Raw genomic sequence first — 25,753 nt, 5'->3', positions numbered from 1 at the left:
CACGCACACACACACACACACACACACACACACACACACACACACACACACACACACACACACACACACACACACACACACACACACACACACACACACACACACACACACACACACACACACACACACACACACACACACACACACACACACACGCACACACACGCACACACACGCACACACACACACACACGAAAGACAGAGAGCTCCATCCAAGGCTGGTCTAGCAGTGGTGAATCATGGGTAAGTGGAGTCTGACAGCCATCTAAATCATGAGACAGAGCGTTGTGACTGGGCCATTAGCCTCAGCATAAAACCCCAAAACTAAACAGTACAACATGATGAGTACTGAACCTGGTGGTCAGCCACACCTCCTACTGTGCCCTCTCACCTCTGACCTTTCACATGTTTTGTTAGATGTAGGATTTGCGAGCGTAACTCATGGAATGTTTTATTTTAAAAAGTTAGCAACCATTTAATAGGTGTTAACTGTTCTTTCACTATTGATATATAGGTGTTTAGACGGACATTTAGAGTGTTCACTGACTTATGTCCCTTATTCTCCCAGGTACTTGGGTAACGTTTGGAGGTCAGATTTCAGATGAGGTAAGTTAAGATTCAAACTATAACTAATAACTATGATTGATAAGGGAACTGAACCCACAACCTCAGAGGTGCCAGCACCACGCTCCAACCAATGGAGCTATCTGGACCCCTGGTTGGTGTGGTTGATCCAGGCTAAGTGGTCCTACCAGCTCAGGTCTCCTTCCCTGTTAGCTCCTGTCTTGTCACTCCCTCTCCCTGCTGCCTCTCAGAGACAGGGGCCAAAACCCTCTAGGTTTTCTGGCTCACACATAGATAGGGAACCCAGAACCTCACACCTAGACAGGGAACCCACAACCTCACACATAGACAGGGAACCCACAACCTCACACATAGACAGGGAACCCACAACCTCACACATAGACAGGGAACCCACAACCTCATTCATAGACATGGAACCCACAACCTCATTCATAAACAGGGAACCCACAACCTCACACATAGACAGGGAACCCACAACCTCACACATAGACATGGAACCCACAACCTCACACATAGACAGGGAACCCACAACCTCACACATAGACAGGGAACCCACAACCTCACACATAGACAGGGAACCCACAACCTCATTCATAAACAGGGAACCCACAACCTCACACATAGACATGGAACCCACAACCTCATTCATAAACAGGGAACCCACAACCTCATTCATAGACAGGAACCCACAACCTCATTCATAAACAGGGAACCCACAACCTCACACATAGACAGGGAACCCACAACCTCATTCATAAACAGGGAACCCACAACCTCACACATAGACAGGGAACCCACAACCTCACACATAGACATGGAACCCACAACCTCACACATAGACAGGGAACCCACAACCTCACACATAGACAGGGAACCCACAACCTCATTCATAGACATGGAACCCACAATCTCACACATAGACATGGAACCCACAACCTCATTCATAAACAGGGAACCCACAACCTCACACATAGACATGGAACCCACAACCTCATTCATAAACAGGGAACCCACAACCTCATTCATAGACAGGGAACCCACAACCTCATTCATAAACAGGGAACCCACAACCTCATTCATAGACAGGGAACCCACAACCTCATTCATAGACAGGGAACCCACAACCTCATTCATAGACAGGGAACGCACAACCTCATTCATAGACATGGAACCCACAACCTCACACATAGACAGCAGCATGAAGAGAGGACACACACAGTTGAACACACACACACAAATGCATGTGCATGCCATGCGCAGGCACACACACACACACAATGATGCAGTGAGGGCATTGAACTCTGACACCTCTCTACTGGAGATGCTGAAACGGGTAGACTTGTTAAAGTGACCTGCTGGTACAACAACTGGAATGATGGTTGACACAGTGTTAGGGCATAACAAGTAACAAGTATTATGGTGTTGTTATTGTCTGGCTGTTTGTGTATTTTATCATTATTTTATATATATATATAGTCAAATTATTATTATATACATTATATTTATTTTACAGTATACTAACAGGGGATCCCATAGACTAGACAACAAACATTCAGGAACAAATACATTGAATTAGTACAAAATGAGACTCTTAAGATTGGTGACACAGAAACATTGGTCTGTTGGAGCTGTACCATGACGACAGGAGACAAGTACTGGAGCTTCAATAGCCTGAGTTACTCCTATGTTTGGAATTGGCCTCGGTCTACTACCACTGGGTATGTTCAGCGGGAACTCAACAGGAGATACCATTTTGAAAACAAGAGGTGGTACTTTCTGGATTTTAATATCTCATTCCAGAGTGTTTGTCTCAAAATATATGCTACTAAGCAAATGCTTTTATCCGAAGCGACTTACAATCATGCGTGCACACGTCTGGTCCTGGAATCAAACCCACTATCCAGGCGTTACAAGCCCTTGCTCTACCAACTGAGCTACAGAGGACTGCTCAACAGAGGACTGTTCAATAGAGGACTGTTCAACAGAGGACTGCTCAACAGAGGACTGTTCAATAGAGGACTGTTCAACAGAGGACTGCTCAACAGAGGACTGCTCAACAGAGGACTGCTCAACAGAGGACTGTTCAATAGAGGACTGCTCAATAGAGGACTGCTCAATAGAGGACTGCTCAATAGAGGACTGCTCAATAGAGGTCTGCTCAATAGAGGACTGTTCAACAGAGGACTGCTCAATAGAGGACTGCTCAATAGAGGACTGCTCAAAGAGGACTGCTCAATAGAGGACTGCTCAATAGAGGACTGTTCAATAGAGGACTGTTCAATAGAGGACTGTTCAATAGAGGACTGTTCAATAGAGGACTGCTCAATAGAGGACTGTTCAATAGAGGACTGTTCAATAGAGGACTGTTCAATAGAGGACTGCTCAACAGAGGACTGCTCAACAGAGGACTGTTCAATAGAGGACTGTTCAATAGAGGACTGTTCAATAGAGGACTGTTCAATAGAGGACTGCTCAATAGAGGACTGTTCAATAGAGGACTGTTCAATAGAGGACTGCTCAACAGAGGACTGCTCAATAGAGGACTGTTCAATAGAGGACTGTTCAATAGAGGACTGCTCAACAGAGGACTGCTCAATAGAGGACTGTTCAATAGAGGACTGTTCAACAGAGGACTGCTCAACAGAGGACTGTTCAATAGAGGACTGTTCAATAGAGGACTGTTCAATAGAGGACTGCTCAACAGAGGACTGCTCAACAGAGGACTGCTCAACAGAGGACTGCTCAATAGAGGACTGTTCAATAGAGGACTGTTCAATAGAGGACTGTTCAATATAATTTTTGCTTCAAAATGTTTTCCTCTTCTTTATTCCTACTAAATGAACACTGCCCAGCTGCCAGCTCCCTGTTCTCCACTGAGGTGATGAATCCTGTTATGTGTTTCTCAGGTGGCTGAGCAGCTGATGACCATAGCATATGAGAATGGGGTCAATCTCTTCGACACAGCCGAAGTTTATGCCGGGGGGAAGTGAGTGTGATCTGAATACCTATTACCTACCTACCTGAACCCACAGAGCAGAGATGGCTTGCTAAATCTGGTCCTGGAGGGCTGACACACACACACAATGTGCAGGTTTTTGTTCCAGTCCACCACTAACACCCACAAAATGTCAGCCAAGACCACATACAGTAGTTAGGTTCAAATTAAGATCCTACATCTGTACAGTAGCCTGAATCAAATACATCTCCTACATCTGTACAGTATCTTGAATCAGATTATTTCCTACATCTGTACAGTATCTTGAATTAAATTAAGATCCTACATCTGTACAGTATCTTGAATTAAATTAAGATCCTACATCTGTACAGTATCTTGAATCAGATTATTTCTACATCTGTACAGTATCTTGAATTAAATCAAGATCCTACATCTGTACAGTAACTTGAATTAAATTAAGATCCTACATCTGTACATGATCTTGAATTAAATTAAAATCCTACAACTGTACAGTATCTTGAATCAACCATTTGGAATGGGATTAGTTCTAAAGCACGTAAGTTCACAGTGTGGGTACATGCTGATTGTGCATTCAGCGTGGTTGCCTTGCCAAGACAACGAGAGGCAAAAACAAGCTGGCAACCCACGGCAGTACATTTGCGCTTCCATGCACACATGACAGCACGTAGTACAGGATATATATATATACAGTATATATGTAGAGCAGTTTATTTTATACAGTAGAAACACGTGCTGTCTCCCTGAATGACTTTTAACACAGTAAACTGTGGCTTTTGGTTTTTACCTACATGGACATTCATCCTCAACTGATTTCCACAATAGTGGATTGGATTTAGCAACAGAACCTTTAGCATGTAAGAACTGTGAGGGAATCTCAGCTCATCACCTACCAGTGTGGAGCAACCACCTACAACAGTATAGACCTCTGGGTGACTCAACAATTACTCAGAGCTATATGCTGCAGATCTATGGCACACACACACGCACGCACACGCACACACACACACACACACACACACACACACACACACACACACACACACACACACACACACACACACACACACACACACACACACACACACACACACACACACACACACACACACACACACACACACACACACACACACACACACACACACAGTTAATCTCCCGGTTTTATTACAGAGCTGAGATAATCCTGGGGAACATCATCAAGAAAAAGTGCTGGAGGTAATGTATCATCTTTAAACTGTGTGTGTGTGTGTGTGTGTGTGTGTGTGTGTGTGTGTGTGTGTGTGTGTGTGTGTGTGTGTGTGTGTGTGTGTGTGTGTGTGTGTGTGTGTGTGTGTGTGTGTGTGTGTGTGTGTGTGTGTGGGGAGGTTGGTCCCCACAAGGATAGTAAATCAAGGAAAATTCAAAAGAGTTGTGGACTGGAGTCACATGGCTTGGACTCGATTCTGACTCGAATCACAAATTTAATGACTTCAGTCTCGACTTGATAGAAAATAAAAATGACTTGAGACTTGACTTGGAGTCTCAAGAATCGGGACTCAACTTTGACTTGAGACTGATGACTTGAAATTATCTGGCCAGGTTATGTCATGTTTTGTCACTCGTTTTGTGGCACAGTCTCCGTGGATTACTCTACACTCAGCAGACACAGTCTCCGTGGATTACTCTACACTCAGCAGACACAGTATCCGCAGCATCGCCGTTGCAAAAAATAAAAATAAATCTGCAACAGATTGGCTAGTGAAATGCATAGCGGCACTCAAACTGACTGTCAATCTACGTAGGTCGGCGAGCTAATGAACAGATTGCTGATTTGCTGTAGTGTACAGCTATAGGATCGGGTGCAGCACAAACGAGAGAATTGACATAATAAATAAATATGCAGCTCCAAACATGTTTGATGATGAACAATATTAACTGTTTACTTTGCAAGCTCACCAGCATTGGGGCAACAATTACTAGCATAGGCTTACTGGTCTTTTGGTGTGTAACAATTGCTTGAAATTGAACATTTAGTTATGAAGCTTGCATTTGGAATTTGGCAAAGACAAAGACGCACTATAGGCGAGGGTCTTCTATTGTGCTCTCCAAACTCCCGCCAGTGGAGAGTATTTTTTTCTATTTTTGCTGTTGCTTTCACACATTTAAATACATAGGATTTTGTAGTAAATCTATATTCCATCTAATACTACAATAATTGCTAGCGTTTCATCGTTCCATCCCCGTACCGTTTATTGCAACACGTGGACAGTTTCGGTTTCATGTTTGATAGCCCTATGATACATTTGAACTTACCCAACTATTCCTTACCCTGCTCTGAGTGAGCGCAATGTTTATAGTGCACATGAACTTTGACAAGACCCATGAGGTAAACGTTCTGCTTATTTAATTCAATGTATGATTCCTTTCGTTCCTATTTTCCTGGTTATGTGGAGTTCCGTGTTTCGCGCCTCTGTGCGCATAGAAATACTCTACGTGGCCTGCGCTGCGTGGCCTGCGGCTGCGTGGCCTGCGCAGGCGCCTACGCTACGCGGCCTGCGCTGTGTGGTTTGGAGTCAGAACATTGAATACCGAGAAAATGATTGTTCCATGAATGCAGGGTGATGAAATATCATTAATAATCATTAAGTCTGTTTTAAGACGAATGTAACAATGGATGTGGAAATTGCCATTTATATTGTAGAACCAGTTTATTGGTTGTATTTGCTAATTGGGTAATTGTATGGTTCTGTGTTCCAAGTGCTTATATTATGCAGGCCTACCTGTTGGAGCTCCTGTCAGACAGAGTCCATTAGGTTTCTCAAGGGAGGCTGTACAGTCTTGCCCTCTACCTGTGTCCGTTCAGGTAGGACAGGTCAAGCCTGATACTGAGGCTGTTGTCTGTGTATATTTGGTAAATCTACTTGTATATTTTGTATGATATGGCACTTTCACCATTGGATCACCAAGACATGTATATACATCTACACTGAGCACGTCAACCTGTCTGGCCTCCTGCTGATTTCATGCCCTTATGACTGCTACAAGGTCCCTCTTTTACAATTACATTGGCTGATCAAAATGTGTTGTAGACAAAATAATGAAAATGACTGTCTGGTAGCCTTAATAAATAGACAAAGATTTGTGGTTGTACAAATCGTTCCATGTATAGATCATTTTTTTACTACACTTGAGACTTGACTTGAAAACTTGTGACTCGACTTGGAATTGACTCGAGTCTTGACCTGTTCTACTTTGGAACTCGACTTGAGACTCGTACCTTGTGACTTGATTTATAGTGACTTGATCCCACCTCTGAAATTCTCCCACGTGGGGACATTTCCCACAACCCCATGAGGACAAAGGCTTTTTTAAGTCTTGGGCTTAGGTTTAGGGTTAGGGGTTAAGATTAGGGTTAGAATTAGGGTAAGCATAAGGGGTCAGTGGTTAGGTTTAGTTTTAGGGTTATGATTAGGGTTAGAATTAGAGTATGCATAAGGGTTTAGTGGTTAGGTTTAGGTTTAAGAATTAGGTGTAAGTTCAGGTTTAGGTTTTGGTTATGGGTTAAGGTTATGGTTAGGATTAGGTTAGGGGTTAGGTGAAGTGGGATTTTGAATAGAAATTAATTTTAGGTCCCCACAAGTATAGAAGAACATAACGTGTGTGTGGTTCACTAGTCACTTTCAACAATGCCACTTTAATAATGTTTACATATCTTACATTACTCATGTCATATGTATATACTGTATTCTATATCATCTATTGCATCTTGCCTATGTCGCTCGGCCATCATTCATCCATATATTTATATGTACATATTCTCATTCACCCCTTTAGATTTGTGTGTATTAGGTAGTTGTTGGGGAATTGTTAGATATTACTGCACTGTTGGAACTGGAAGCACAAGCATTTCGCTACACTCGCATCAACATCTGCTAACCATGTGAATGTGACCAATAAAATGTGATTTGATTTGTGTGTGGGTGTGTGTACACCCTGTATGTGTTGCGCGCTTACATGCGTGCGGGGGTTTTGCCTGGGAGACAGCTAACAAATGCTAATCTACTGTAAATCAAAGCACACAGCTTTATATCAGATCCATCACCAATATAACTCCTCCACCAATCAGCTAACTAGGTCTGCAGCAGTAACCATGGCAATCAGAGGAGAGTTGGTTGAGTGTTCTCGGCTATGTGAAGGCTGGTAGGCTTGTAGGCTCGGCGGCGGCCTCAGCACTATTGATCTCATACATTTATGCTGCTACATTTCTCCACTGTACACTTCATAAACGCTTCACTCTCCAGTTCTTCAGTTCACGCCGGTTCAGTGTCTCCCACTGCAACTCCGGGTGTTAAATACTTAACATTAAACAGTCAAGTGATGAGGATTTGACTTTCAGTTGAGTTGATGCACTGGATCCTATCAAAGTTCTGAGAAAGTATCCCAGAATATGTTTTTTCATACTTGAACAGCACGTGTAAAAAGCTAAAGGATCCATACTGTTTCTTCTACAGTGTAAAGACAGACTACCAGAAGGCTATTGATATTATATACCTAAATCATATTATATACCCTAAGTGATATTATATACCCTAAGTGATATTATATACCCTAAGTGATATTATATACCCTAAGTGATATTATATGCCTAAGTGATATTATATACCCTAAGTGATATTATATACCCTAAGTGATATTATATACCCTAAGTGATATTATATGCCCTAAGTGATATTATATGCCTAAGTGATATTATATACCCTAAGTGATATTATATACCCTAAGTGATATTATATGCCTAAGTGATATTATATACCCTAAGTGATATTATATGCCTAAGTGATATTATATACCCCTAAGTGATATTATATGCCTAAGTGATATTATATAAGTGATATTATATACCTAAGTGATATTATATACCCTAAGTGATATTATATATATGATATTATATACCCTAAGTGACATTATATACCCTAAGTGATATTATATACCTAAGTGACATTATATCCTAAGTGATATTATATACCCTAAGTGATATTATATGCCTAAGTGGGATAAGGATGTCCATATGTCTTTCGAATCTAAGTGAATCTTTGTCTTTCTCTCTCTCATTTCTCTGTCCGTCTCTCCATCTGTCTGTCTATACATCAATATGTCTGCCTGTCTTCCTGTAGGAGATCCAGTCTGGTGATCACCACCAAGCTCTACTGGGGTGGAAAGTAAGTATCTGCCTCCTCAGACGATTGGAAAATCTCAATAGTATTCCCTTGACTCCTAGCATCTTTACACTTGCCTCCTTCACTTGCCTCTGACCTTCTCAACCAATGGGTTTTGAGAGGAGGCGAGGAGAAATTATGCTATAAATCATCAAGGAAATACATTTGAGATTCTCCCATTCAGAGCATCATACCAATGAAAAAGTGTTGACTAATCTCTACCATTGTTTTACAAAAATGGTTATGGTTTCAGAGGTGAGTACTGTTGATCTGAGTTAGTCTCTTCCTCCTCATTGACATATCTGTACTGAAGCTGTCGTCATATGGACACTGTACTGTCTGAGTTCTGTCTGAATTCTGCCTGAGTTCTGTCTGAATTCTGTCCGAGTTCTGTCTGTGCTCAGTCTGAGTTCTGTCTGTGCTCAGTCTGAGTTCTGTCTGGGTTCTGTCTCAGGGTTTTCCGAGTTCTGTCCGAGTTCTTTCTGGATTTTGTCTGGAAAATTGCAGCAACAACAGGGTGATCGGAATTAGGATACGGCATATGTACAATGAATTAGGTTGTTATCTGAGATTTGCACACATACTCAGGTCAAAAGTAGTGCATATAATTTGAAACCCAGCCAGCTATATCTTTGAAGTATTATAGTGGTTCTGTGGTGACAGCCCTCTCCACTATGGACCAGATTAAAGGGAGAGACAGAGAGAGAGAGATGGAGAGAGTGAACCAGGCTGACTGGTCCCCACGTTACACTACTCTCTCTCTCTCTCTCTGAGTGAACCAGGCTGACTGGCCCCCACGCTACACTACTCTCTCTCTCTGAGTGAACCAGGCTGACTGGCCCCCACGTTACACTACACTCTCTCTCTGAGTGAACCAGGCTGACTGGCCCCCACGTTACACTACTCTCTCTCTCTGAGTGAACCAGGCTGACTGGCCCCCACGCTACACTACTCTCTCTCTCTCTGAGTGAACCAGGCTGACTGGCCCCCACGCTACTCTCTCTCTCTCTCTCTCTCTCTCTCTCTCTCTGAGTGAACCAGGCTGACTGGCCCCCTCGCCACACAAATTCCCTTTTGAGTTTAACTAAATTCTATATATAATTCCATTCTATATACTTTCGGCCCGTCATTGGACACTGTGCTATCTAACCTCCAAACGAGCTTCAATGCCATACAGCACTCCTTCCGTGGCCTCCAACTGCTCTTAAATGCGAGTAAAACCAAATGCATGCTTTTCAACCGATCGCTGCCTGCACCCGCATGCCCGACTAGCATCACCACCCTGGATGGTTCCGACCTTGAATATGTGGACATCTATAAGTACCTAGGTGTCTGGCTAGACTGCAAACTCTCCTTCCAGACCCACATCAAACATCTCCAATCAAAAATCAAATCAAGAGTCGGCTTTCTATTCCGCAACAAAGCCTCCTTCACTCACGCTGCCAAGCTTACCCTAGTTAAACTGACTATCCTACCGATCCTCGACTTCGGCGATGTCATCTACAAAATGGCTTCCAACACTCTACTCAGCAAACTGGATGCAGTCTATCACAGTGCCATCCGTTTTGTCACTAAAGCACCTTATACCACCCACCACTGCGACTTGTATGCTCTAGTCGGCTGGCCCTCACTACATATTCGTCGCCAGACCCACTGGCTCCAGGTCATCTACAAGTCCATGCTAGGTAAAGCTCCGCCTTATCTCAGTTCACTGGTCACGATAGCAACACCCATCCGTAGCACGCGCTCCAGCAGGTGTATCTCACTGATCATCCCTAAAGCCAACACATCATTTGGCCGCCTTTCGTTCCAGTACTCTGCTGCCTGTGACTGGAACAATTGCAAAAATCGCTGAAGTTGGAGACTTTTATCTCCTCACCAACTTCAAACATCAGCTATCCGAGCAGCTAACCGATCGCTGCAGCTGTACATAGTCTATAGGAAAATAGCCCACCCATTTTCACCTACCTCATTCCCATACTGTTTTTTATACTGTTTTTATTTATTTATTTTTCTGCTCTTTTGCACACCAATCTCTCTACCTGTACATGACCTGATCATTTATCACTCCAGTGTTAATCTGCAAAACTGTATTATTCGCCTACCTCCTCATGCCTTTTGCACACATTGTATATAGACTGCCCATTTTTTTTTTTTTTTTTTTTTTCTTTTTTTCTACTGTGTTATTGACTTGTTAATTGTTTATTCCATGTGTAACTCTGTGTTGTCTGTTCACACTGCTATGCTTTTATCTTGGCCAGGTCGCAGTTGCAAATGAGAACTTGTTCTCAACTAGTCTACCTGGTTAAATAAAGGTGAAATAAATAAAAAATAAAAAAAAATCAGAGGCCCGCCTATGAGCCCAGTTAGGGTCGGGCATCCTGGGACAGGCCCTTTCTGCAACTCCCGAATTAAACCCCAACTTTGAGAAGTTCTCAACAGACCATGTTTCTCTCAATCACGAGAGGACAAAGGTTGCAGCCCAGCTTACCTCGATAATGAGAGGGCCAAGGTTTGAGTAGATGGCTGAATCTTTTAACCATCCCACGTGTTCTTAGACTATCGATACCGACAGAATAAGAACAAGTCTTTGATATTAATTACTAGTCCAGAGCTAGGAATTCGGTATCATTGAACGCGAAGAATGACAACTGCCGAAACATCCATTCTATAACTACATGAATGAATGTCACTCTGAACCACCCATTCTAACCACGTCAAAGAGAGAGGACAAACTCTCCAATAGAAACTAACTTTCCAACAGAGATCCCGATGACACACTGAGCGTAAATATATATATTGTGAGCAATTATTCCCGAATGAGTGAGCGTTCATGTACAAAGGATTACCATTTCAATTGTTATAATTATCAACTGTGTGTTGTCATCTCAGTCGACCCCCACCTCCCTTTTGTACACCAAGCTGCCATGCCGGTTTAGCCCACTAGGGAAACTCCGTTATCATTTCCTTGTAACTATAAACAGTTTGTTTATGCATTTCTGTGAATTACTTAGTTAGTAAATCAATTATTTAAGACAATTGATGTATGGATGACTCATAGTGAAGACTGGGTTCATGCAGATAACCAACAATTTACGACGTTTGAATGAGACTAAAGTAAAGTAAATAATTAATTAATTCGAAGACTAATTGTTCAGATATAAAATATGGTTCACACTAGATATGAAATATCTGAAGAGTTATATTAGGAAAATTCTAACTTTATAATCTGAATATTTACCTTGGTGCCCTGACTTCCAAGTTAATTACAGTTACATGATTAATCAGTTTAATCGCGTTTAATTGCATAATACTACAGAGAATCTTTGATAAAAACTAACATTCTTCATTTATTGATAGTAAAGACATGACAATGGTTATGGGGGAAGAAATGGGTAGATGATGGACAGGGGGGAGATGGTTATGGGGAAAGAGATGGGTAGATGATGGACAGGGGGAAGATGGTTATGGGGAAAGAGATGGGTAGATGATGGACAGGGGAAAGAGATGGGTAGATGATAGACAGGGGGAAGATGGTTATGGGGAAAGAGATGGGTAGATGATGGACAGGGGGAAGATGGTTATGGGGAAAGAGATGGGTAGATGATGGACAGGGGGGAGATGGTTATGGGGAAAGAGATGGGTAGATGATGGACAGGGGGAAGATGGTTTTGGGGAAAGAGATTTGTAGATGATGGACAGGGGGAGGATGGTTATGGGGAAAGAGATGGGTAGATGATGGACAGGGGGAAGATGGTTTTGGGGAAAGAGATTTGTAGATGGTTATGGGGAAAGAGATGGGTAGATGGTTATGGGGAAAGAGATGGGTAGATGATGGACAGGGAGAAGATGGTTATGGGGAAAGAGATGGGTAGATGATGGACAGGGGGGAGATGGTTATGGGGAAAGAGATGGGTAGATGATGGACAGGGGGAAGATGGTTATGGGGAAAGAGATGGGTAGATGATGGACAGGGGGAGAGATGGGTAGATGATGGACAGGGGGAAGATGGTTATGGGGAAAGGGATGGGTAGATGATGGACAGGGGAAGATGGTTATGGGGAAAGAGATGGGTAGATGATGGTTATGGGGAAAGAGATGGGTAGATGATGGACAGGGGGAAGATGGTTTTGGGGAAAGAGATTTGTAGATGATGGACAGGGGGAGGATGGATTATGGGGAAAGAGATGGGTAGATGGTTATGGTGAAAGAGATGGGTAGATGATAGACAGGGGGAGATGGTTATGGGGAAAGAGATGGGTAGATGGTTATGGTGAAAGAGATGGGTAGATGATGGAGAGGGGGAAGATGGTTATGGGGAAAGAGATAGGTCGATGATGGACAGGGGGAAGATGGTTATGGGGAAAGAGATGGGTAGATGATGGACAGGGGGAGATGGTTATGGGGAAAGAGATGGGTAGATGATGGACAGGGGGAGATGGTTATGGGGAAAGAGATGGGTAGATGATAGTTATGGGGAAAGAGATGGGTAGATGATGGACAGGGGGAAGATGGTTATGGGGAAAGAGATGGGTAGATGGTTATGGGGAAAGAGATGGGTAGATGATGGACAGGGGGAAGATGGTTATGGGGAAAGAGATGGGTAGATGATGGACAGGGGGAAGATGGTTATGGGGAAAGAGATGGGTAGATGATGGACAGGGGAGATGGTTATGGGGAAAGAGATGGGTAATAATAATAATAATATATGCCATTTAGCAGACGCTTTTATCCAAAGCGACTTACAGTCATGTGTGCATACATTCTACGTATGGGTAGATGATAGACAGGGGAAGATGGTTATGGGGAAAGAGATGGGTAGATGATGGACAGGGGGAAGATGGTTATGGGGAAAGAGATGGGTAGATGATGGACAGGGGGAGAGATGGGTAGATGATGGACAGGGGGAAGATGGTTATGGGGAAAGAGATGGGTAGATGATGGACAGGGGAAGATGGTTATGGGGAAAGAGATGGGTAGATGATGGTTATGGGGAAAGAGATGTGTAGATGATGGACAGGGGAAGATGGTTATGGGGAAAGAGATGGGTAGATGATGGTTATGGGGAAAGAGATGTGTAGATGATGGACAGGGGGAGATGGTTATGGGTAGGGAAAGAGATGGGTAGATGATGGACAGGGGAAGATGGTTATGGAGAAAGAGATGGGTAGATGATGGACAGGGGGGAGATGGTTATGGGGAAAGAGATGGGTAGATGATAGTTATGGGGAAAGAGATGGGTAGATGATGGACAGGGGAAGATGGTTATGGGGAAAGAGATGGGTAGATGATGGACAGGGGGAGATGGTTATGGGGAAAGAGATGGGTAGATGATGGACAGGGGGAAGATGGTTATGGGGAAAGAGATGGGTAGATGGTTATGGGGAAAGAGATGGGTAGATGGTTATGGGGAAAGAGATGGGTAGATGATGGACAGGGAGAAGATGGTTATGGGGAAAGAGATGGGTAGATGATGGACAGGGGAGGATGGTTATGGGGGGAGATGGTTATGGGGAAAGAGATGGGTAGATGATGGACAGATGGGGGAAGATGGTTATGGGGAAAGAGGGGAAAGGGATGGGTAGATGATGGACAGGGGAAGATGGTTATGGGGAAAGAGATGGGTAGATGATGGACAGGGGGAAGATGGTTATGGGGAAAGAGATGGGTAGATGATGGACAGGGAGAAGATGGTTTTGGGGAAAGAGATTTGTAGATGATGGACAGGGGGAGGATGGTTATGGGGAAAGAGATGGGTAGATGGTTATGGGAAAGAGATGGGTAGATGATAGACAGGGGAGATGGTTATGGGGAAAGAGATGGGTAGATGATGGACAGGGGGAGATGGTTATGGGGAAAGAGATGGGTAGATGATGGACAGGGGGAGATGGTTATGGGGAAAGAGATGGGTAGATGGTTATGGGGAAAGAGATGGGTAGATGATGGACAGGGGGAGATGGTTATGGGGAAAGAGATGGGTAGATGATGGACAGGGGAAGATGGTTATGGGGAAAGAGATGGGTTGATAGATGGAAGGGGGAGATGGTTATGGGGAAAGAGATGATAGTTATGGGGAAAGAGATGGGTAGATGATGGACAGGGGGAAGATGGTTATGGGGAAAGAGATGGGTAGATGGTTATGGGGAAAGAGATGGGTAGATGATGGACAGGGGGAGATGGTTATGGGGAAAGAGATGGGTAATAATAATAATAATATATGCCATTTAGCAGACGCTTTTATCCAAAGCGACTTACAGTCATGTGTGCATACATTCTACGTATGGGTAGATGATAGACAGGGGAAGATGGTTATGGGGAAAGAGATGGGTAGATGATGGACAGGGGGAAGATGGTTATGGGGAAAGAGATGGGTAGATGATGGACAGGGGGAGAGATGGGTAGATGATGGACAGGGGGAAGATGGTTATGGGGAAAGAGATGGGTAGATGATGGACAGGGGAAGATGGTTATGGGGAAAGAGATGGGTAGATGATGGTTATGGGGAAAGAGATGTGTAGATGATGTACAGGGGAAGATGGTTATGGGGAAAGAGATTGGTAGATGATGGTTATGGGGAAAGAGATGTGTAGATGATGGACAGGGGGAGATGGTTATGGGGAAAGAGATGGGTAGATGATGGACAGGGGAAGATGATTATGGAGAAAGAGATGGGTAGATGATGGACAGGGGAAGAGATGGTTATGGGGAAAGAGATGGGTAGATGATGGTTATGGGGAAAGAGATGGGTAGATGATGGACAGGGGAAGATGGTTATGGGGAAAGAGATGGGTAGATGATGGACAGGGGGAAGATGGTTATGGGGAAAGAGATGGGTAGATGATGGACAGGGGGAAGATGGTTATGGGGAAAGAGATGGGTAGATGATGGACAGGGGGAAGATGGTTATGGGGAAAGAGATGGGTAGATGATGGACAGGGGGAAGATGGTTATGGGGAAAGAGATGGGTCGATGATGGACAGGGGGAAGAGATGGTTATGGGGAAAGAGATGGGTAGATGATGGACAGGGGGGAGATGGTTATTGGGAAAGAAATTGGTAGATGATGGACAGGGGGAAGAGATGGTTATGGGGAAAGGGATGGGTAGATGATGTGATAATGGCACTGACAGTTTGTCATTGAATCAGACATCCACAATAGATTACACAGCATTGTATTTGCAACACTGACAGACAGAAGCAAACATGTGTTTTGTCATTGCTGATGCTTCCCAGAGCAAATTGTACAGTAGGATCTTAATTTGATCACCCTGTTGCAGGAGAACTTGCGCATTTGAGTTTTAAAAAGCTTCTAAAGTTAGTAATTTACACTTTCAAATGTTATACTTAATTATTGTATCAACCGCAAATAAAAATCCATTCATTATAATCCACATGACCGGTTTCTGCAGGATTATTTTCCTGGATTTGTGTCTCTTGTCTTTTCAGCAATTTGTAGGCATCTTGTTGGCTGGTGGGACCAGTTCATGGATCTAATGAGTTTCTCCTTGTGTGTATACTTTTCTGTGTGTTTATCACAGGAGGCTGGTGGCACATTCATTGGGGAGGACATGCTCGTGGTAATAGCTGGAGCGGAATAGGTGGAATGGTATCAAATACATCACATGGTTTCCATGGTTTCCATGGTTTCCAGGTGTTTGATGCCATTCCATTTGCTCTGTTCTGGACATTATTATTGTCCGTCCTCCCCTCAGCAGCCTCCAATGATCTGTATATTCACTTCTATGTTATTTTCCAGAGCCGAAACCGAGAGAGGACTCAACAGGAAGCACATCATTGAAGGTAGACTGTCTGATTTCCTCTCCCATCTGTCTCATCCTTCACATAACCCCATGCCTCAGTTCACCTCTATATCCCCCCTCCTCCTGTTCTCCCCTCTCTTTCTACCACAGTTCCCTTGTGATTAATTTCCTCCAGTGCGCTCCGTTGATCTTGACCTCCTCTTTTGAAGTACCTGTATGTCGCTCAGGGTCGGATGTCTCTGGGAGATTGAGTTGGTTCATTTGTAAAGCCTTTGTTTGTTTGTTTGTTTGTGGAAGCAGTCTCTAATATGATAGACCATGGACATTAGCACTCAAGGTCAAATCAAAGTTTCTTTGTCACGTGCGCCGAACACAACAGGTGTAGACCTTACAGTGAACTGTTTACTTACAAGCCCTAACCAACAGTGCAATTTTTAAGTACAAACTAGGTATTAGGTGAACAATAGATAAGTAAAGAAATACAAATAAATAAAAAAAACTGTAAAATGACAGTAAAAATAACAGTAGTGAGGCTATATACAGGAGGTACCGGTATAGAGTCAATGTGGAGGCTATATACAGGTGGTACCGGTACAGAGTCAATGTGGAGGCTATATACAGGAGGTACCGGTATAGAGTCAATGTGGAGGCTATATACAGGAGGTACCGGTATAGAGTCAATGTGGAGGCTATATACAGGAGGTACCGGTATAGAGTCAATGTGGAGGCTATATACAGGAGGTACCGGTATAGAGTCAATGTGGAGGCTATATACAGGAGGTACCGGTATCGAGTCAATGTGGAGGCTATATACAGGAGGTACCGGTATAGAGTCAATATGGAGTCAATGTGGAGGCTATATACAGGAGGTCAATATGGAGGCTACAGGAGGTACCGGTATAGAGTCAATATGGAGGCTATATACAGGAGGTACCGGTATCAGAGTCAATGTGGAGGCTATATACAGGAGGTACCAGTCAATGTGGAGGCTATATACAGGAGGTACCGGTATAGAGTCAATATGGAGGCTATATACAGGTGGTACCGGTACAGAGTCAATGTGGAGGCTATATACAGGTGGTACCGGTACAGAGTCAATGTGGAGGCTATATACAGGAGGTACCGGTATAGAGTCAATATGGAGGCTATATACAGGTGGTACCGGTACAGAGTCAATGTGGAGGCTATATACAGGAGGTACCGGTATAGAGTCAATGTGGAGGCTATATACAGGGGGTACTGGTACAGAGTCAATGTGGAGGCTATATACAGGTGGTACCGGTACAGAGTCAATGTTGAGGCTATATACAGGAGGTACCGGTACAGAGTCAATGTGGAGGCTATATACAGGTGGTACCGGTACAGAGTCAATGTGGAGGCTATATACAGGAGGTACCGGTATAGAGTCAATATGGAGGCTATATACAGGTGGTACTGGTACAGAGTCAATGTGGAGGCTATATACAGGTGGTACTGGTACAGAGTCAATGTGGAGGCTATATACAGGTTGTACCGGTACAGAGTCAATGTGGAGGCTATATACAGGTGGTACCGGTACAGAGTCAATGTGGAGGCTATATACAGGTGGTACCGGTATAGAGTCAATATGGAGGCTATGTGCAGGTGGTACTGGTACAGAGTCAATGTGGAGGCACAATGCAAATTGTCTGGGTAGCCAATGTGATGAGAATGGGGACGTGCTCGGTCCTCCTTTTCCTGTAGTCCACAATCATCTCCTTAGTCTTGATTACGTTGAGGATAGGTTGTTATTCTGGCACCACCCGGCCAGGTCTCTGACCTCCTCCCTATAGGCGGTCTCATCGTTGTCAGTGATCAGGCCTACCACTGTTGTGTCGTCTGCAAACTTAATGATGGTTTGGAGTCGTGCCTGGCCATGCAGTCGTGGGTGAACAAGGAGTACAGGAGGGGACTGAGCATGCACCACTGAGGGGCTCCAGTATTTAGGATCAGCGTGGCAGATGTGTTGCTACCTACGCTCACCACCTGTGGGCAGCCCGCCAGGAAGTCCAGGATCCTGTTTCAGAGGGAAGTGTTTAGTCCCAGGATCCTTAGCTTATTGATGAGCTTTGAGGGCACTATGGTGTTGAACGCTGAGCTGTAGTCAATGAATAGCATTCTCACATAGGTGTTTCTTTTGTCCATGTGGGAAAGAGCTGTGTGGAGTACGATAGAGATTGCATCAATAATAATAATAATAATATATGCCATTTAGCAGACGCTTTTATCCAAAGCGACTTACAGTCATGTGTGCATACATTCTACGTATGGGTGGTCCCGGGGATCAAACCCACTACCCTGGCGTTACAAGCGCCATGCTCTACCAACTGAGCTACAGAAGGACCACAGAAGGACCGCATCATCTGTAGGTCTGTTTGAGCTGTATGCAAATTGGAGCGGGTCTAGGGTTTCTGGGATAATGGTGTTAATGTGAGCCATTACCAGCCTTTCAAAGCACTTCATGGTTATGGAAGTGAGTGCTACGGGTCTGTAGTCATTTAGGCAGGTTACCTTAGTGCTCTTGGGCACAGGGACTATGGTGGTCTGCTTGAAGCATGTTGGTATTACAGACTCAATCAGGGACATGTTGAAAATGTCAGTGAAGACACCTGCCAGTTGGTCAGCACATGCCGGGAGCACACGTCCTGGTAATGCGTCTGGCCCTGTGGCCTTGTGAATGTTGACTTGTTTAAAGGTCTTCCTCATGTCGGAAATGGAGAGCGTGATCACAAAGTCGTACAGAACAGCTGACGCTCTCATGCATGCCTCAGTGTTGCTTGCCTCGAAGCGAGCATAGAAGTGATTTAGCTCATCTGATAGGCTCGTGTCACTGGGCAGCTCGAGGCTGTGCTTCCCTTTGTAGTCTGTAATAGTTTGCAGGCTCTGCCATATAAGATGAGCATTGGAGCCGGTGTAGTATGATTCAATCTTAGTCCTGTATTGGCGCTTTGCCTGTTTGATAGTTCATCTGTGGGCATAGCAGGATTTCTTATAAGCTTCCGGGTTAGAGTCCCACTCCTTGAAAGTGTCAGTTCTACCCTTTAGCTCAGTGCAAATGTTGCCTGTAATCCATGGCTTCTGGTTGGGGAATGTACGAACAGTCACTGTGGGAACGACGTCCTCGATGCACTTATTGATAAAGCCAGTGACTGATGTGGTGTACTCCTCAATGCCATCGGAAGAATGCTGGAACATATTCCAGTCTGTGATAGCAAAACAGTCCTGTAGTTTAGCATCTGCTTCATCTGCCCACTTTTTTATAGACCGAGTCTCTGGTGCTTCCTGCTTTAATTTTTGCCTGTAAGCAGGAATCAGGAGAATAGAATTATGGTCAGATTTGCTAAATGGAGGGCGAGGAGAGCTTTGTACGCGTCTCTGTGTGTGGAGTAAAGGTGATCTATAATTTCTTTCCCTCTGGTTGCACATTTAACATGCCGATAGCAATGAGGTAAAACTGATTTAAAATTAAGTTTCCCTGCATTAAAGTCCCCGGCCACTAGGAGCGCCGCCTCTGGGTGTGGCGGTTTCCCTTGTGCTTATTTCCTTATATAGCTGACTCAGTGCGGTCTTAGTGCCAGAGTCCTTCTGTGGTGGTAAATAAACAGCCACAAAAAAATATATGAAAACTCTCTTGCCAAATAGTGTGGTCTACAGCTCATCATGAGATACTCTACTTCAGGCGAGCAAAATCTGGAAGTCCCCCTGTATCCATACCTTTGTGTCATGTTCTCTCCTGTTCTCTCCTGTTCTCTCCTGTTCTCTCCTGTTCTCTCCTGTTCTCTCCTGTTCTCTCCTGTTCTCTCCTGTTCTCTCCTGTTCTCTCCTCTCCTCTCCTCTCCTCTCCTCTCCTCTCCTCTCCTCTCCTTTGGTCTCCTCTCTTCTCCTTCTCTCTCCTCCCCTCTGTCTTATCCTCTCCTCTCCTGTCCTCTCCTTACCTCTCCTATTTACCCTCTCAGTTCCTCCAGTCTCCTATTTTAGTATTTTTCTGGGATTAAACAAACTCACCCTGACACCCAGACACTGTGTTTATACACACACTACCCCTATTCAATTCCCTGATCCAGCACAACAGCGTCCTGTCCACGGCACAGTGCCTGCACCTCTCCTGCAGTGACTCAGCACTCTCATATAGTATTAACATTCATGTCAGCTTCTAACTTTCCCCCCAAGGAAGAACCGAATAATATGTTTACTGAGGAGGGAGGGAGGGAGGGAGGGAGGGAGGGAGGGAGGGAGGGGAGGGAGGGAGGGAGGGAGGGAGGGAGAGGGAGAGAGAGGGAGAGAGGGAGAGGGAGAGAGAGAGAGGAGAGAGAGAGGGAGAGAGAGGGAGAGAGAGAGAGAGAGAGAGAGAGGGAGGGAGGGAGGAGGGAGGGAGGGAGGGAGGGAGGGAGGGAGGGAGGGAGGGAGGGAGGGAGGGAGGGAGGGAGGGGGAGGGAGGGAGGGAGGGAGGGAGGGAGGGAGGGAGGGGCATTTTAGAACAGCATTGGTTGATGTGGTTGTTTGTTGGTGGTTTTACTGTATGTATTGATTGATTGACAGAGGATTGAATCCTAATTTTAAAAAGTAATTTTACATTTTTGTTTACTAACTGATGGAGTTCTTGACAAGAGTAGAGTGATTGACAGGCTCTGAGAGTGAGACAGTATCATTGTCAAGTTTTTAAACAGGACATACTTGTTTTCCTCCTTTATCCACCAATAGGATGCTTTTTATTTATTCTCCTTCTATCCCTCTCCAACCACCCACTTCCTCGCCTGATCAGTGAGACGGAGAAAAGTGCAAGTCATGTGTGTGTGTGTGTGTGTGTGTGTGTGTGTGTGTGTGTGTGTGTGTGTGTGTGTGTGTGTGTGTGTGTGTGTGTGTGTGTGTGTGTGTGTGTGTGTGTGTGTGTGTGTGTGTGTGTGTGTGTGTGTGTGTGTGTGTGTGTGTGTGTCACTTCAGAGCCTTAAATGTGGCTGATCGCTGAGACAAAGGAGACAGAGAAATGTGCAAGTCATTGCAACGCAGAGCTGGCTCAGATTAGGCGTGCCTGTGTGTGTGTGTCTGTGTGTGTGTGTGTGTGTGTATAATAATAGGTGTTCTTGGTATTACCAGGCTGGAGATGACAGGACAAGGATTAAGATGTGTGGATGGTAACAGGGGAGAGAACGACTCCCTGGGATTAACTCTGAAGACTTTAACTAATCTCACACACACTTGGGTGTACACACACACACACATATATACACATAAATACACTCTTAAGAACACACAGATGTACACACTTAGGGGCACCTTTCCATCCTCCCTTTGTCTTTCCTGTCTTCCTCTCCTCCTCTCCATCCTTTCATCTCGGTCTCCTCTCTTCCTCTCCTCCTCTCCATCCTTTCATCTCGGTCTCCTCTCTTCCTCTCCTCTCCATCCTTTCATCTCGGTCTCCTCTCTTCCTCTCCTCCTCTCCATCCTTTCATCTCGGTCTCCTCTCTTCCTCTCCTCTCCATCCTTTCATCTCGTTCTCCTCTCTTCCTCTCCTCCTCTCCATCCTTTCATCTTGGTCTCCTCTCTTCCTCTCCTCTCCATCCTTTCATCTCGGTCTCCTCTCTTCCTCTCCTCCTCTCCATCCTTTCATCTTGGTCTCCTCTCTTCCTCTCCTCTCCATCCTTTCATCTCGGTCTCCTCTCTTCCTCTCCTCTCCATCCTTTCATCTCGGTCTCCTCTCTTCCTCTCCTCTCCATCCTTTCATCTCGTTCTCCTCTCTTCCTCTCCTCTCCATCCTTTCATCTCGGTCTCCTCTCTTCCTCTCCTCTCCATCCTTTCATCTCGGTCTCCTCTCTTCCTCTCCTCCTCTCCATCCTTTCATCTCGTTCTCCTCTCTTCCTCTCCTCCTCTCCATCCTTTCATCTCATTCTCCTCTCTTCCTCTCCTCTCCATCCTTTCATCTCGGTCTCCTCTCTTCCTCTCCTCCTCTCCATCCTTTCATCTCGGTCTCCTCTCTTCCTCTCCTCCTCTCCATCCTTTCATCCCTGTCTCCTCTCCTCTGTCAGTGTTTATGAATGGAGCTGAGCTGACATACTGTTTCACAATACCTCATTCATATCTCCCCCTCATCCCTCTACCCCCTCATCCCTCTACCCCTCATTCCTCTACCCCCTCATCCCTTTCTCCTCTCAGTATTCAAACAGAAAAACTTTAAAAGGACAATCTGCAGTTGCTACATACATTTTGGATTTATAAAGTAACGATACTGATTCTTGAAGATATAACTTATAAATGCCTCATGAGCTTGGTTTAACTGTCGTACCTCAAGCTTGTTTAAATACAATGTTTGTAAACAAAGGCAAAGTAAACAAACACTATATAGCCTCAAAACATTTTTATATCATGGATGGTCATTGAATCCATAGCATTGTTTATGAATTTGAGAGTGGTTACATTTCTTCAGCCCCACATCCCTCAGCTGTTTCTGCGGGGAGACGTTTTGTTATTGTTTCAACTGCTGATTGCCGCTTTTATCTGACTGGATGATAGAGACAGAGGGGGAAAGGTCTCTCACTTCTCTCACTTTATCTGACTGGATGATAGAGACAGAGGGGAAAGGTCTCCGACCCTTCTCTCACTTTATCTGACTGGATGATAGAGACAGAGGGGAAAGGTCTCTCACTTCTCTCACTTTATCTGACTGGATGATAGAGACAGAGGGGAAAGGTCTCCGACCCTTCTCTCACTTTATCTGACTGGATGATAGAGACAGAGGGGAAAGGTCTCTCACTTCTCTCACTTTATCTGACTGGATGATAGAGACAGAGGGGAAAGGTCTCTCACTTCTCTCACTTTATCTGACTGGATGATAGAGACAGAGGGGAAAGGTCTCCGACCCTTCTCTCACTTTATCTGACTGGATGATAGAGACAGAGGGGAAAGGTCTCTACGACCCTTCTCTCACTTTATCTGACTGGATGATAGAGACAGAGGGGGGAAAGGTCTCTACGACCCTTCTCTCACTTTATCTGACTGGATGATAGAGACAGAGGGGGAAAGGTCTCTACGACCCTTCTCTCACTTTATCTGACTGGATGATAGAGACAGAGGGGAAAGGTCTCTACGACCCTTCTCTCACTTTATCTGACTGGATGATAGAGACAGAGGGGAAAGGTCTCTCACTTCTCTCACTTTATCTGACTGGATGATAGAGACAGAGGGGAAAGGTCTCTCACTTCTCTCACTTTATCTGACTGGATGATAGAGACAGAGGGGAAAGGTCTCTCACTTCTCTCACTTTATCTGACTGGATGATAGAGACAGAGGGGAAAGGTCTCTCACTTCTCTCACTTTATCTGACTGGATGATAGAGACAGAGGGGACCCTTCTCTCACTTTAAATGGTCTCTCGACCCTTCTCTCACTTTATCTGACTGGATGATAGAGACAGAGGGGAAAGGTCTCTCACTTCTCTCACTTTATCTGACTGGATGATAGAGACAGAGGGGGAAAGGTCTCTCACCCTTCTCTCACTTTATCTGACTGGATGATAGAGACAGAGGGGAAAGGGACCCTTCTCTCACTTTATCTGACTGGATGATAGAGACAGAGGGGGAAAGGTCTCTCACTTTCTCACTTTATCTGACTGGATGATAGAGACAGAGGGGGAAAGGTCTCTCACCCTTCTCTCACTTTATCTGACTGGATGATAGAGACAGAGGGGAAAGGTCTCTCGACCCTTCTCTCACTTTATCTGACTGGATGATAGAGACTTTATCTGACTGGATGATAGAGACAGAGGGGAAAGGTCTCTCGACCCTTCTCTCACTTTATCTGACTGGATGATAGAGACAGAGGGGGAAACTGGATGATCTCTCCGACCCTTCTCTCACTTTATCTGACTGGATGATAGAGACAGAGGGGAAAGGTCTCTCACTTCTCTCACTTTATCTGACTGGATGATAGAGACAGAGGGGGAAAGGTCTCTCCGACCCTTCTCTCACTTTATCTGACTGGATGATAGAGACAGAGGGGAAAGGTCTCTCGACCCTTCTCTCACTTTATCTGACTGGATGATAGAGACAGAGGGGGAAAGGTCTCTACGACCCTTCTCTCACTTTATCTGACTGGATGATAGAGACAGAGGGGAAAGGTCTCACTTTATCTGACTGGATGATAGAGACAGAGGGGGAAAGGTCTCTCACTCTCACTTTATCTGACTGGATGATAGAGACAGAGGGGGAAAGGTCTCTCCGACCCTTCTCTCACTTTATCTGACTGGATGATAGAGACAGAGGGGAAAGGTCTCTACGACCCTTCTCTCACTTTATCTGACTGGATGATAGAGACAGAGGGGGAAAGGTGATAGACCCTTCTCTCACTTTATCTGACTGGATGATAGAGACAGAGGGAAAGGTCTCTACGACCCTTCTCTCACTTTATCTGACTGGATGATAGAGACAGAGGGGAAATGACCCTTCTCTCACTTTATCTGACTGGATGATAGAGACAGAGGGGAAAGGTCTCTACGACCCTTCTCTCACTTTATCTGACTGGATGATAGAGACAGAGGGGAAAGGTCTCTACGACCCTTCTCTCACTTTATCTGACTGGATGATAGAGACAGAGGGGAAAGGTCTTTATCTGACTGGATGATAGAGACAGAGGGGAAAGGTCTTCTTCTCTCACTTTATCTGACTGGATGATAGTCTCTCACTTCTCTCACTTTATCTGACAGAGGGGGAAAGGTCTCTCACTTCTCTCACTTTATCTGACTGGATGATAGAGACAGAGGGGGAAAGGTCTCTCACTTCTCTCACTTTATCTGACTGGATGATAGAGACAGAGGGGGAAAGGTCTCTACGACCCTTCTCTCACTTTATCTGACTGGATGATTGCGACTGAGGGGGGAAAGGTCTCCGACCCTTCTCTCACTTTATCCGAGGCTTGTGGTTTTCTGTAACCGCAGGTTTCTAACATGTGTCCACTTCTTTCTTTCTCTCACTCCCCCTCTCTCTCCCCACCACACTCCCCCTCTCTCTCTCCCCACCACACTCCCCCTCTCTCTCTCCCCACCTCACTCCCCCTCTCTCTCCCCACCTCACGCCCCCTCTCTCTCTCCCCACCTCACTCCCCCTCTCTACCTCCCCACCTCAATCCCCCTCTCTCTCTTTCCACCACACTCCCCTCTCTATCTTTCCACCCACCCTCCTCTCCCTCCTTCCACCCACCCCTCTCCCTCTCCTTCTTTCCACCCACCCTC

At 44.9% G+C, this 25,753-nt stretch overlaps 1 protein-coding gene across 1 annotated transcript in view; it reads left to right on the top strand.

Annotated features, from left to right (window-relative positions):
- The first annotated feature begins 287 nt into the window (after positions 1–287).
- Positions 288–25,753, top strand: part of LOC124026095 (voltage-gated potassium channel subunit beta-1-like) — a 50,452-nt gene continuing 24,986 nt past the window's right edge. Inside the window, exons 1-5 of the mRNA XM_046339266.1 lie at positions 288–606; positions 3,492–3,571; positions 4,733–4,777; positions 8,716–8,760; positions 16,513–16,556. Of these exons, the coding sequence (XP_046195222.1) occupies positions 550–606; positions 3,492–3,571; positions 4,733–4,777; positions 8,716–8,760; positions 16,513–16,556 (271 nt within the window). The 5' untranslated portion in view covers positions 288–549. The remainder of the gene's footprint in view (positions 607–3,491; positions 3,572–4,732; positions 4,778–8,715; positions 8,761–16,512; positions 16,557–25,753) is intronic.

Source organism: Oncorhynchus gorbuscha, unplaced genomic scaffold (genome assembly GCF_021184085.1).
Source record: "Oncorhynchus gorbuscha isolate QuinsamMale2020 ecotype Even-year unplaced genomic scaffold, OgorEven_v1.0 Un_scaffold_2589, whole genome shotgun sequence".
Classification (NCBI taxonomy): domain Eukaryota; kingdom Metazoa; phylum Chordata; class Actinopteri; order Salmoniformes; family Salmonidae; genus Oncorhynchus; species Oncorhynchus gorbuscha.
Note: the sequence above shows the minus strand (reverse complement) of the source record. Positions and strands in the feature narration are given on the sequence as shown.